The sequence below is a fragment of the Gobius niger genome (genome assembly GCF_951799975.1).
Source record: "Gobius niger genome assembly, chromosome: 4".
In the NCBI taxonomy this organism is placed as follows: Eukaryota; Metazoa; Chordata; class Actinopteri; order Gobiiformes; family Gobiidae; genus Gobius; species Gobius niger.
The window spans coordinates 6,148,310-6,161,511 of NC_136855.1; the positions used below are offsets into that span (position 1 = coordinate 6,148,310).

The 13,202-nt window shown below is 42.5% G+C and overlaps 1 protein-coding gene across 1 annotated transcript in view; it reads right to left on the reverse strand.

Annotated features, from left to right (window-relative positions):
* otog (otogelin) overlaps window positions 1-13,202 on the reverse strand; it is a gene marked incomplete at its 5' end in the record, with an annotated part of 79,692 nt that overhangs the window by 10,349 nt on the left and 56,141 nt on the right. Inside the window, 11 exons of the mRNA XM_079555515.1 lie at window positions 192-380; window positions 860-998; window positions 2,614-2,825; window positions 3,030-3,216; window positions 3,535-3,624; window positions 3,693-3,844; window positions 4,117-4,294; window positions 6,043-6,329; window positions 6,532-6,786; window positions 11,532-11,611; window positions 13,024-13,141. Of these exons, the coding sequence (XP_079411641.1) occupies window positions 192-380; window positions 860-998; window positions 2,614-2,825; window positions 3,030-3,216; window positions 3,535-3,624; window positions 3,693-3,844; window positions 4,117-4,294; window positions 6,043-6,329; window positions 6,532-6,786; window positions 11,532-11,611; window positions 13,024-13,141 (1,887 nt within the window). The remainder of the gene's footprint in view (window positions 1-191; window positions 381-859; window positions 999-2,613; window positions 2,826-3,029; window positions 3,217-3,534; window positions 3,625-3,692; window positions 3,845-4,116; window positions 4,295-6,042; window positions 6,330-6,531; window positions 6,787-11,531; window positions 11,612-13,023; window positions 13,142-13,202) is intronic.

Below are 13,202 nucleotides of genomic sequence, written 5' to 3' on the forward strand. Positions count from 1 at the left end.
CTGAAAACACTTTTTTTTACCCGTGATTATGACAATGAAAGTGTTTTATCTCCTCTTGCTCTTTACTGTAATTAATTCATTGTTATGGTGATGTTTCCGGGCTGGTTTAGTATTTTTTAGGTCATTTCTCTGTACCTGCAGTGATAAAGGACTGATGACGTGGTATCAGTTTAATTGAATGCATTTCTCACCGCACTTGTCGGGCCGCACACACAGCGCGGAGTACGGCCTGTGCAGCAGCGTTCCCTCTGGACACACGCAGCCCTCGCTCAGACCCGAGCACTGGTCCGGGTCGGAGTCGAAGTCTTGGTTGGGGCAGGACGAGGCGGAGCAGGCCCGGAGGCAGGACTGGTACTGCAGACCGTCCGGGCACACGAACGCTGCAGAGGAGAGGGAAACCAGGATTTAACTGAACCCAAAGGTTTGGAAAAGACTGTACACAGGGCAAATATCTTCTTAAGCCAAACCAAGCAGTATTTCTTCAAGTGTATTTTCTCCAGTTCAGCTTTACCCAAATCTAAAAGCCTCTCGACTAGAGCTTACAGCCTATAGGCCAGTGTAACGCCTCATTTGAAAGCTAAGACCTACAAAATTAATCTAAACTGATCTTTTTCTTTTTTTTTGGGCATTTTTGTCACTTTTTTTCAATATATATATATTTTTTACATTTATAAAGCCAGTAATCAAACTCAGTTCTGAGCTCAAAGTGTGGTAATTACAACCCAATGAAGTATGTCCACTTTGATACCTGCCCCATGGTCAGTCGTTTCCACAGAGCTGATTCGCATCTGTCGTGTATTTAAGCTAATAAAGTAAACATTGAGTCAGTGCATGGTCACGTGGAAAAGCGAGTCCTTACGGCAGTGCTCGGGCCTCCTCCACTCAATGCAGATGTTGAATTTGTGGCAGGATGCGGTGTACGCCGCCAGCGCCACGCACTGGTTCTGCACGTACTCCGTGTCTCTCACCCACAGCTCGCAGAAGGTGCTCGGACGGACCTGGGACAAAAGAATAAATAAATATATATTGATTCCAGCATTCACATATAAATATATATGTGAGTGCTGGTGAGGCTAAACCTGCAAGAGTCAGCTTAGCAGCCCTGACCCTGGGATGGTATATCATCATTTTTGTGGACTATTTTTTTTTTTTACAATGCTTAATGACATGAATTTCTGAACAGACTATCTCTTGGTTAACTTCCTGTAGGCCAATGTAGGGTAAACACTACTTCCTGTCCACATTTTAACGTAAATTGAAAATAAACAAGATAGAAAAAAAAAAACTTAAATAAACATAAAGCCAAGAGCATTGCATTAAAAATGTGTTTGTGGATGGTGGAGCCATTTTACCATTTGTGTCAAATTAGCATTAGCCTTTAGCTTCAAGACCAAAAAACGTCCAGCTATCAACTAGGGCTGGACGATATGGCAAGAAAATTAATCACGATTTTCATTCTCATATTGACCGGATTTCCAAAATCGATTATATTTTTTTAATAATAAATATATGAAGCTGATTCTTGAACTTAGACATCTTTTATTTATCCGTCATTTAACACAATAAACTTCCATTGTTTCGTCTAAACTCTAAAACTAGGAGATGGTTCTGCCAAAGAAAACCTGTCGATTATAAAATCCTATGTCGATTACTGAGATTGACCAAAGCAGGGATTGCGATTTTGATAAAATTTTGATTAATTACCCAGCCCTACTATCAACACAGAAGTTCAGATCTCTCCAAACCGTCCCAGGGTTTATGAAACGCAACAAATCTATTCTTGTTTTTTGAGGATTTGTAACCATTCAGTCAAACTGGGGAATGAGGGGGATTTTGGATAATTGAAATTAAATTGCAAGCACCGTTTGAGCATAGATTTGTAAATGTGGCAGAAAATGACGAGTAGGGCTGGCCGATATATTGATATTTAAGATATCGATATATTTCTGAATGAAATATGGAATTAGACCATATCGCATATATCGGGATATTTTAAATTCAGATAAGCCATTAAGTTACTAAAAAGAAACATGTAATCTCAAGCTGATTAAAAAAAAAATGAGCACTTTACTTTCTTATCTCTTAATATATATATGCTGCCCTAGTTTATTTTCTAGGCTATTTTTATTGAAGATGTTTTTTTGTTTTTTTTGTTTATGTGTGTAAATGTGTGTTTATGTTTACATTTCATAGTTTTCGATAAAACTACTCGTATTTGGCTATGACTTCGACTTTCACAGCTCTCACTTTGGGCGAAAAATATCATGATCTATATCGTATATCGAATTTCAACCAAAATATATTGGGATATGACTTTTGGTCATGGTGTCATATGAGTTGTCAGTAGAGATGGGAATCGAGGTTCTGCTGAAACAACAGCGGTGAGGAGCTGACATCCTTTGACTCTCATTCAGATAAATAGAGTAAGGGAAAGAGGTAGGTAAGAAAACGATCTGTTTAGCAATTTGTCATTTTTTTAATGTTTTTTTTTAGACCATTATAATTTCCTATTGAGACGCTGAGCTAGTTCAGACGGTTCTAAACTGAGTCCAGACTCTCCTAAACCACTTGAGACCCGTCTAAAGCCCCTCAGTGTCGTCATTAGAGCCGTACGTATTGGTGACAGGGCATGAAGTGCTGTTCCTGCAGCATGCTCAGACACTGGGAGCAGTCGCTGGTGGAGCAGTTCTTCTCGCGGCGCCGGCTGAAGCTGAGGGAGCCGGTGGCGTTTGAGATCTGCCAGCTGTCGATGAAGGCCTCGCTCTCAGAGACCGCGGTGCCGTTGGACAGAGTCAGGTCATTACTGGGGTCTCCATCGCAGAACCCTGCACGAGACCAGAATCAAGAACATTTTTTCTAAATCTTGAGAAAGCTCTTGATGCATATTTTCAAGCAGATTATAACACTTTTTTTGAAAGTCAGGTTTAACGCTGACGTTTGCGACTTGAGGTGACGTGACCCATGACCAATTGACTGGGACTTGCATTTAGTGACTTACTCCCACCTCTGGCCCTAAGGTTTATCCTCACCGCAGAGCCCCAAGGTGGTCAGCCTGTGATGGTGAGCCTCCGTGTCGATGACCATGAGTCCGGTGGAGTGGAACCACTGCAGCCGGAGTCCTGCCGGCGTGCGGATCAGATACATGTTCCCTGTGTCGTAAACCTCAAAGCCCAACTTCTTAAAGCGCGGCTTGGCGTAGCGTGAGTTCACATACAGCTGAAACACAGAGGAATGGTAAAATGGTAAATAGTCTCACCTTATAAAGCGCTTTTCTACCTTTATCAGGCCCAAAGCGCTTTACAGTGAAGAACCAGTCACCCATTCACTCTCTCATTCAAACATTAATCTACGCAGACACTGATTGTAAAGATTTTAAGAATTGAAATGCTCCTTTCTGTCATGTCCTTGGTGTGGGGTGAGGGGTGGAGGCACAGAGAGGGCTGGGAAGGGAGGGAGTTCAGCTTCCTGGTAGCCTGGCTGAAGTTGTGGTTAATCGGGGCCAGACAGATTTGACTCTGATGATTGAGTCCTCACCCTGCGCTGGAGTCTGTTGATGACGACGTGGTTGGATTTGTGCGTGATGTTCAGGGCCACGAGACACAGGTGAGTGAAGTTCCACAGCAGCTGCAGGGAAAGGGTTTGAAACTTTAGATCCGAGCCGCATTAGAAACATTAGAAACTCTGGCACTGACCGGAGAGCTGGAGTCGGCGGGACACTCCTGCACAGACACGCTGACCGTTTCGTTCTGCAGCTGGGTCACCATGTAGGAGGCGGCTTTGAATACGGCCGCGCTGTTCCCATCGAAGGTGATGACGCTCAGGTCGGGGAACAACGAGCAGCGGCCTGAAAACACACGGACAATCTCTGCTTCAGCTATTCCGCCGTCATTTTCATCGGTAAGTATCGGCTTAAATCCTAATATTACATGTCCAAAGCATCACTCCGACCTAAGTGTTGATTTACTGTATGTCCTTTCATAAAGACATAAAAAATATATACATTTGTGGCTAAAGCAAAGCACGCAGAGGCAAAAAGGTCACCCCAGCGGTATTGAGGATGGGTCAAATGATGGGCCTAATGATAACTTAACACATGAGAATGAAATGGTGCCGTACATGGACAGTCCCACTGGGGGCAGCACTTGTCTCCGTTCACCAGGACAGCGAATCCCAGCAGGCCGCAGTTGGGCGGGTCGTTGGTAAAAGGGCAGCTCTGGGATTTGTTGAACAGCACGAGCTGGTTGTTCACGCAGATGAGTTTGGTGCAGTCGTCGATGATCTCTGCGTAAGGAGGCTGCGCAGAGAGAGACCGAGGGGAGAAGTTTACCATGAAACTGACAAAACAAAATGAAAGAGGAATAAGCCACAAAGAGACCATTTCATCGTATGAACTTTGAGCACATTGTTAAAAAATTGACAACAAACTGGAAATAAATTCAAATCGCTGTTTGGAAGCAAGACTAAATCAGATGGTTCTGTTCTTTGGGTCCCATTATGTCTCAAAGCTGCGAACCCTCTATATTTGTCCTCTACAAACAAGCTCTGAGAATACAATACACTTTAGTCACAGATGTATCTCAATGCGTATTGTACTCTGAGTTATAGTACAATACGTATTGAGATACATCAAGGCCGATACATAAACATTTTCTTCAAATAAGTTCATCTGTCCATGATTTGCATGAATAATTTTGAAGTAATACTAAGTTACTTGTTTACCTTAATAAATCCTTTCCGTAGTCCCTCTGGGGGTAATACAAGCGTTAATGGGATGATTGGGGGGGGCTTTCATCTCCCCCTGGTGTCTCTGGCCAGAAAACCACAATTGCAACTTCCCTGCCTCCGGGTAGGAGCACCAATACACACTAATGGTATTACGGAGAAGAAGCTAACAGGCTAACGGGCAAAGCAAACTGTGGGCTAGCGCCTCTTAAACCGTATTTACAACTAAGTTTGAGTGACAAAATGATCTCTCCCTTTGTCTTTTCTGTCAGCGTAGTATTTACTCTCACAGACAATGAATGTCTGTAAAAAAACACAACATGCTACGACACCTGCAGTGGCGCTTATGGCCTCTAGGGGCATGAGTTACTTAGTTCTGCTTCAAGAAATCGGTCCATGTGGCAAATGTTTTACACTTCAATCAAGAAAGAAACACAAGCAACAATTCTATTTCAAGTGTGATGAGATCTTTTCTCTTAGACTTGCCTTATGTTATGTTGACTTATAAAAAAAAAAAATCAAGATTACGAGCTACAAGCTCATTTCTCAAACACGAATTTGAACAATGTGTTAAAACACGGTTGTAAAAGTCTCAAAAGAGGACGACTTATTCAGAGTCACATCTGCTCGTCAATATTAAGGCTCATATTTCACTAATACAAATACAAACTTAACCTAATGTTTAAGAAACCCAGTGGGCAAATGGACAATATTCAGCAGTTCACATGGTCCACGCACCATGCCTCCCTCTGTTTCTCCTCTCGCTGTCCTTTACAGATCATGTTCGAACCAATCACGGCAGTAAAGGCTGTTTGTTTGTGTTGTTCAACACAAATAAACAGTGATGTAGCTGTGCTTTAGAGCGGTGGTTCCCAACCTGGGAGGCGGGTCAGGTCATAAGTGATATAATTTGAGCAAAATATATGGTTAAAAATCATCAAATATGATTTAGAAAGGACTACAGATACAATAAACACTCCAATTTGTTTGAAATAAATACTTATTAGCAGTTTTCATACATTTGTGGGGGCCACAGTTTTGGACTTGGGATGTGCGGCCCGACTACAGCACATGCGTTGGACTGGATTATGGCGCAATTTTCAATACTTCAAAATGGCAGACGGCCTTCAAAATTTTCTGTCAAAGCTAAAAATATTGCATAAATAATAGAAACGTTTCGATTAAAGTAACCTCTACTCTGGAGTACTGCAGCTGTTACTACAAAACGATAAATTTCCCCTACATTCTACCTGCTATTCCCTCACGTTTCTAACACCCGACAAGGTGGTATGTTTCACTGTAGACTAACTAAACACTCACCCTACAGGCGCGGGCCGTCTGCAGGATCACGGGCGCTGATGTTTCCGTGCTTCGCGTCGTCTCTAAAACTGTGGACGGCGTCACTTTGGGCGTGGTCCCCTCTGTGGTCACTCTGCCCAGATCTTCTCGCTCCGTTACCATCACTTTGGTGGTCTCCGTTGCCATTGTCGCTACCGTCTTCCAATCACTCTCACTCAGTTTCTCTGTAGCCTTCATTGGTGTAGGCGTAAATGGCGATATTTCCGCCCTTTTGGTGGAGGTTTCTTCAGGGGTTTTAGCTGTGGTTACTTTAGTCATTGTGGAAGACAAAGTTTCAAGCTCTTGCACAGTTGTAGTTGCTGTCGGAGGCTTTGTTGACGCTGTTTGTAATGTTGTGGCCTCTTTCGCAGCAGTAGTGCCTGGTCCCGTATATCTCTCAGTAGTAGGAGCAGTAGTAGTAGTAGTAGTAATTCCTTCAGTAATTGGGCGAACGGTCTCAGTAGCTGTCACTTGTGTGGTGACTGGAGCTCTGGCCGTAGTCTTGTAAGTGGCTGATAAAGGCTTCGTCGTAGGAGCATGTGTCGACTTTGTAGTTGGGACCAGTCGGGTGGTGACTTTGTCCGGGGCAATGGCAGCGGCAGTGGTTTTTGGAGTAGATGTGGAGGTAGTGACGTGGGCTGGAGAGGACGGAGGGAGAGGGGTAGTAGTAGTAGTGGTAGTGGAGGTAGTTGGAGTAGTTGAAGCGGTGGTGGTAGTTACTGAAACCTGTTGGAAAGAAAAAGAACATGAAAGTGAGTAACTGCTGGTGCAAATGGATCTCTCAAACAGTTCCCGTCCACCTCGAAACCTGCTCTGGTTCTGCATTAAAAAAAAAAGGGTGCAGATGTGAGTGCAGGCCAGCAGCAGTACACGGCAATCGAGTCTGAGCATGACAAGGCTCGAATAGATAAGTGTGAGTGCTCTACTAGTCTGGTGTCCGTGGCATCAACTCCATTTCCACAGTGTTACATAGGCAAGTAAAGAGAAAGCGTAAACAACCAGCGAAGGGCGGGCGTCTGCCGTTGATGCGATGTTATAGCAGTTCTGCGTTAATATTCATACAGGATTATGAATCACGAAACTGACCTACTGTTGATGTATTTTTGGTCATTTAACGCCGATTGGAAAAAAGTTCTCTCTCTCCTGCGCATCATCCGGATTGTTTTTAAGGGGACTTCCACATCCCATGAGTGACACTGCTCGCGAACAACACGTGACAGCAAATAAACTAATCTGATTGTGCGGGCTCGTTTGACTTCTCTATTGCCGTCAACAAGGGCGTGGGTCCCAGACTGATGTCCCTCTGAATAAAAATATAGAGGGATATCATTCTGGTCTCACCAGGCTACCCATCACATGTTGTGACATCACAACAGTCGTAACAGTCTATCATTTAGAATTGATTTGTGGAGCTAAGTGTCCTATTCTGTATCTGTATAATGGCTTATCTGTCTTCTCTCTCAGCACATACTATGAACTAAGGTCACAGATTAGGGCCGACCAATATATACTATCATCATTGGCCAATCAAAATCCCCAACAATCTGCCTGTCAACCACTATTAGATATATTTCTATGATTGAAACCTTTACTATAATATTAATTATAAATGCTATAGGCTATTTGATAGATTGGTAAAATATACATCAAATTAAATAACTTAAAATATCGGCCTATATATCGGCCATAAGCCACGCCAACCCCAAAGATCCATATCGGTCGGGACCACGGTCAGATGAAAGGACTTATGGCCATAAGATGAATGTGGCATTTTGTGAATCCAATCACTTCCAAATATAGATCAGGGAAAACATTTGGGGTCCAATCTTCCACCTGGCGCAACAACAGCGTTGCTCAAGACGAAGTTGGTATCTTGTGTACAAACGACGGTGCACCAGTGCTTTCGTCGGTCGTTTGAGGATGTTGCTCAGAGAAAATAGGAGTCGGCTGAGGTGTGGTGAGCTACAAAGAACACTACAACAAGCGCTTTCTTTTCTATAATTAACATCTAATTAAGTTCTGGCAGGACAAACTACTAACTCTTTCTCCCACTGTGAGTTAAACACTGTCCATCTCCAGAATATATCAATGGTCCAGCCCACTTACTGTGCCAGGTATGAAGCTAAAGATTTCACAGAGCATCTCCCGTCTGCGCAAAAGTCTAGTCTACAGCCTGTGTTTAGAAATGCAAGATCAGGCCTGTCATTTTCTACTTGGAGATTTCTTTCCAAAACTGGCTCACCTGAAATATTGAAATGAGTAATCCAGAAGTGATAAATGGGCCTGTAAATCTGTCTTGACTCACTTGCACTCTGCCTGTGACCGGACGTGTCGTTGCCGTCGTCGTCGGTCGATGCGTCGCAGGTTGCACTGTGGTCGTTCCAAAAGCAGGGGGCGCTCTCTCCGCTGTAGTGGTCAGTTCTGTTTCTACCCTCTCTGTCGGAGGTTTCACCGTCTCAACCTTCACCGGCACGGTCGTTTCCGCTCCTAACGCCACTTTCTCCGTAGATTTGAAAACCTCTGACGCAAGAGTTGCTGGAAGACTTGGTCCTTTTACTGTAGTAGTTGATGTTTCAGTTGAAGTACTGGGTTTAGTAGTTGTACGAGAAGTAGTAGATGATTTTGCTGATGGAGAAACCGCTTGTGTAGTTGTTGTAACGTGAGGAAGATGCCAGAGTTCTGAAGTAGGAGCAGTTGAACGTGTTGGAGCAGTCGTAGTTAGTTGTGATGCTACAGTTTTTGTAGTACTTTCTACGCCAGTCGGAATAGTAGTGGTAGTAGTAGTCATAAGTATTTCCGGCTTTATCGTCTGCACAGGGACTTGCACTCTCGTCGTCTTGGCCTCTTCTGGTACTTCGGATCTTGTGGTGACTTTATACGTCTTTGGCGCAGTCGTTGACCAAGGCCTTTTTGGCGTAGTAGTAGTAGTAGCAGTAGCAGTACTAGTCGTAGAAGTAGCAGTAGTTGTAGTAGCACCGGCTGAGTGGGTAATAGGCCTGATTACTCTTGTCGTAGTATGAGAAATTGTTGATTTTTCTTCCTGTAATGAAGCTTTAATGGTTGTTTTCCAATCTAAGGGTGGCTCTGAAGAAGTATATTTTGTAGTTAAGACTTCAATTGGCCTTGCAGTAGTAGTAGAAGTAGAAGTAGTAGCAGTAGTAGTATAAGTAGACTTTGTTGAAGCTATGTCAGGAACCGGTTGTTGCTTTGTCGTGACTTGTGTTGGCACTTTCTCAATTTCATCCTGAGCAGAAGTAGTTGTAGTAGCTGTAGTTGTAGTAGCTGTAGTAGTCATAGTAGCGATAACAGTATGGCTAGTTCTTGGTGAAATTGACGCAGTAGTAGTCTTTGCAGTACTTGAAGTTGCAGTAGTGGTTGTAGTAGTTTTTTCAGAAGGAGTACTTGCTTCAGTGGTGGTTTTCGTTGTCAGACGAACTGGCATTGATGCAGTCGTTGTAAGTGAGCCATGTATCGTTGGCTTGGTAGTACTTTTTACCCTTTCAACTACTTTTGTGGTAATTGTAGTAGTTGCAGTAGTTGTTTTATCAGCTTTAGCAGTAGTAGTAGATGCAGTAACAGCAGCAGCAACAGGAGCAGTCGAAGTAGTGCTAAGTGTTGTAAATTTTAACGTGCTAGGCTGAATGCTAATATCGCTAGCTTTCATTGTTGTGATTTCCACAGGTTTTGAGCTAGCGCCGCTAACTTTACTCGTAGTTGTTGTTGTGGTTGTTGTAGTAGTAGTTGGCTCAATAGCCCCTGTAGTAATCGGTTTACTCGTCATCTGTGTAGCCTTTGCAGTAGGCTCAACTTGCTTTGTGCTAATCCCACTAACGTCCTTTGTCGTGGCGCTAGGCTGCATGCTAGTCTTGACAGCTTTCGTTGTGGCTTTGGCTGGCGGGCTGGTTGTTGTGCTAGCTTGTGTAACTGGTTGAGTAGGTTCGACCGCCTCCGTGGAGGACACGGTAGACGTTGTGGATTTGGTCGATTTTGTGGTGGATTTGGCCGGTTTTGTGGTAACGCTGGCCGTCTTTGTCGTTGTTTTGGAAGGTTTGGTGGTAAGCTTGGTTGGCTTGGTTGTCTTGCTTTCCTTAGCTGTAGTTTGACTTGGTATCATGCTAGCTTCTGTGGGTGCTAATGCTCCAGCTGCAGTTTGAGAGGTTGTTGAGGCTAATTTAGCTGGCTCAGTCACAACTTCGCCACGTTCGGTGGCTGTTAATGAAATTTTGGTTGTGAACTCTCTACTTGCACTGAGCGGTGTTGTCGTTGGGCTAAGGTGCGTTGTGGACAATTCGGTCACGAGCCAGAACAACGTTGTCTTAGTGTGCCCCACACTGGAAGTGGAACGGCTCTGGTCCTGTGGGGGTTCAGTGACTCTGGAGGTGACCAGCTCTGGTTGGACAACAGGAGGCGCTACATAAGTCGATGTTGTGTTTGCAGAAGGAATGGGAGGAGAGAGAATTGATGCGTGGGAGCCGACGGGGGGATTGATACCTTAAAAACAAAAAGCAAAAGATCAAAATGAGTTTGACCAATCATAAGCCAAAATGACAAATGGTGGTCTGAGCCAACTTTCAGAATTTGGGCCAGTTCACTTGGAAACAAATAATTGCTTTAGAAAAACCCACATCGATCGACCTCCTTAAGATATATTTCTATATATTTCTATGATTGAAACCATTACTATAATAATAAATGTTTAACTATAAGTGATTTGAGCGATAAAAAAATGACATCAATTTAAATTACATAAAATATCGGCCTATATCTCGGCCAACCCTTCATATCGGTCGGGGTTGAATTCCCCCCCCCATGCAGTATTTATGTCAGTAAACAGTGCCAAACTTCCCTTCATCAGCAGTGTCTCATCTTAATAAAGTATCACTCCCTAGTTTTACAATGGTAGCGGTTTGTGTAGAGCAGGGGTGACCAAAGTGGGGCCCTTGACCTACTCTTGCGCTGCATATGTTTAATACCATTCATTCTCAATGATAAATATGGATGCAGTATGCTGTTTGGCCTAATTGGGGGTGCTGTTTCACTCCTTGTCTTGGTGTTTATCAATCACAGAGCGTTGTAGCATTAGCTTTCCCAGTTTTCCAACTTCTGGTTGTTGACAACAACAAAGATATACGTGTTAAAAGTTGACTTATAAAAGAATTGATGCTGAGCTGACACTTCCAAAATGATCTAATATGGCATTTTCTTTGACTGAGGTAAAATCACTGTAGATGCAGGTGTTGTTGTTGTTGTTTACATTTTGCACTATATTGCTGCAATTGTTGATTTTGTTCTACTAAAAATAGGCTTTTGCCATAGTTAACATTTTTGATGTAGCATGTGATTTCCATAAATAGAATGGCACTTTTTCATTTTGGTCCTTGGAGACAAAAATGTTTGGGCCCTCCTGGTGTAGAGTGTCTGGGGTGTAACAGTATGTATGTGGTGCTCTGTATGTTTAATGACACACTCACAGTCCTGGAGGTGAACGCAGCGGTGAGTGACCTCATCCAGCACCATGTGAGAGGGACACACCGGCAGACAGGCCTCCACTCTGTAAACAGAACAATTACTCTCAGTGCCTGGCTGTCATTATGCTTTTTTCTTTAAAGAGGTGTTCATGTTTTTGCAGGTATCAGGTTATCATTTCAAACCCACCGTGAGCATTATTTTGTTCTACAAATTAATGTGTAGTACATCAGACTGAATGAATCAATTTGGTAATTGATCAATGAATTGATAGATTAACCGAAAGATACATTTTTGATGAATAAATATTTTAATTCAACACAATAAAAGAGCAACAATAAAAAAACTTAAACTACCATTCTTCTCTGAAGAATGCAAATTCTCTTCAATTCCAGTGATTAGGAGTCAGCACATTACCAAAGCAAGCTCTGGTATAGGAAGTTTTTTTCCTTTTCTTTTTTTTAACCAAAATGATTCACTGGAATTGAAAAGAATTCTCCTCCTTCAGAGAAATGTATACTTTGTAGTAGGGATGCACTGATACCACTTTTTCTAAAACCGATACGAGTACGAGTATGAGTATGTATTTTTATTTAACAATAGTATTGAGATGTTACTTATTACTGCAACTAAAGAGTCTCTTTTCTCCTTTACTTCAGCTCATGTAGATTTTCTTGTGTGTTTATTGTAACTGATCCAGTAGCTACAGTATTTTGATTATTTTGCTGCAACTCCTTTTGGCTCAATATGGACATGCTGTATCTCTTTATTTTGGATTTTCTGAGTATTTTTTAGTCGCTGGGCATAAAACGGCGTAAGAATCCTCAAAACTGTTAGCAGCTAGTTAGCAGCACTAACAACATTTAGCTCTGGTTAAATCCAGCAAAGTCAAGTGGTATCGGTTTTCTGGTATTGGGACTTCATTAATGAGTACGAGTATGAGTACAAACTTGTGGTATCGGCCCGATACCCGATACTGGTATCGGTATTGGTGCATCCCTACTTTGTAACCCTTAATTATCACTCTTTTATTGTGATGCATGATGTCAAACTGGTGCCTCTAAATGAAAGTCTTAATCTATGAAAATGTGTCTTTAGGCTAAACTACCAATTAATAGATCAATTACCAAATTGATTTATTTATCCTAAGTTACTATAGCGTTTTAATGCAATTTTAATGCAAGATGTACACAATATGTTTAAGGCTAAACACAAAACACATTTACAATTTCTAAAAACAGTCCACCAAACAGAGGAATGAGGGGAAATTTTGATAATTAAAGACAAATTAACACAATGAGCCACTTGAAAACAAACAAAAAAGTAAAAATGTTGCAGTTGCATGTGTATGTGGCCATTTCTTCTGTTTTCTATGAACGTATGGAGTAAAAAAGTTGAGCCATTTCATTATGATAACAGAAATCCCCAATGTAATGCCTGTTGTAATCAAATGCAGTTGGGTATTTATAGATGTGATGAAGTTTATAAAGTACTTACTGTGGGATGGAGGTGCAGGCCTGGGCTTGGGGGTCACTGCAGGTTCGAAAACACGGCACGGAACACGAGTCATATCTCCAAAGACACTTAGGACCCACCGAGGCGTCCGCGCTGGGGCCTGGACAAAAGTATAACACAGAGAAAACTATTTATCTTTCATTCACAAATGCTCTATTTTG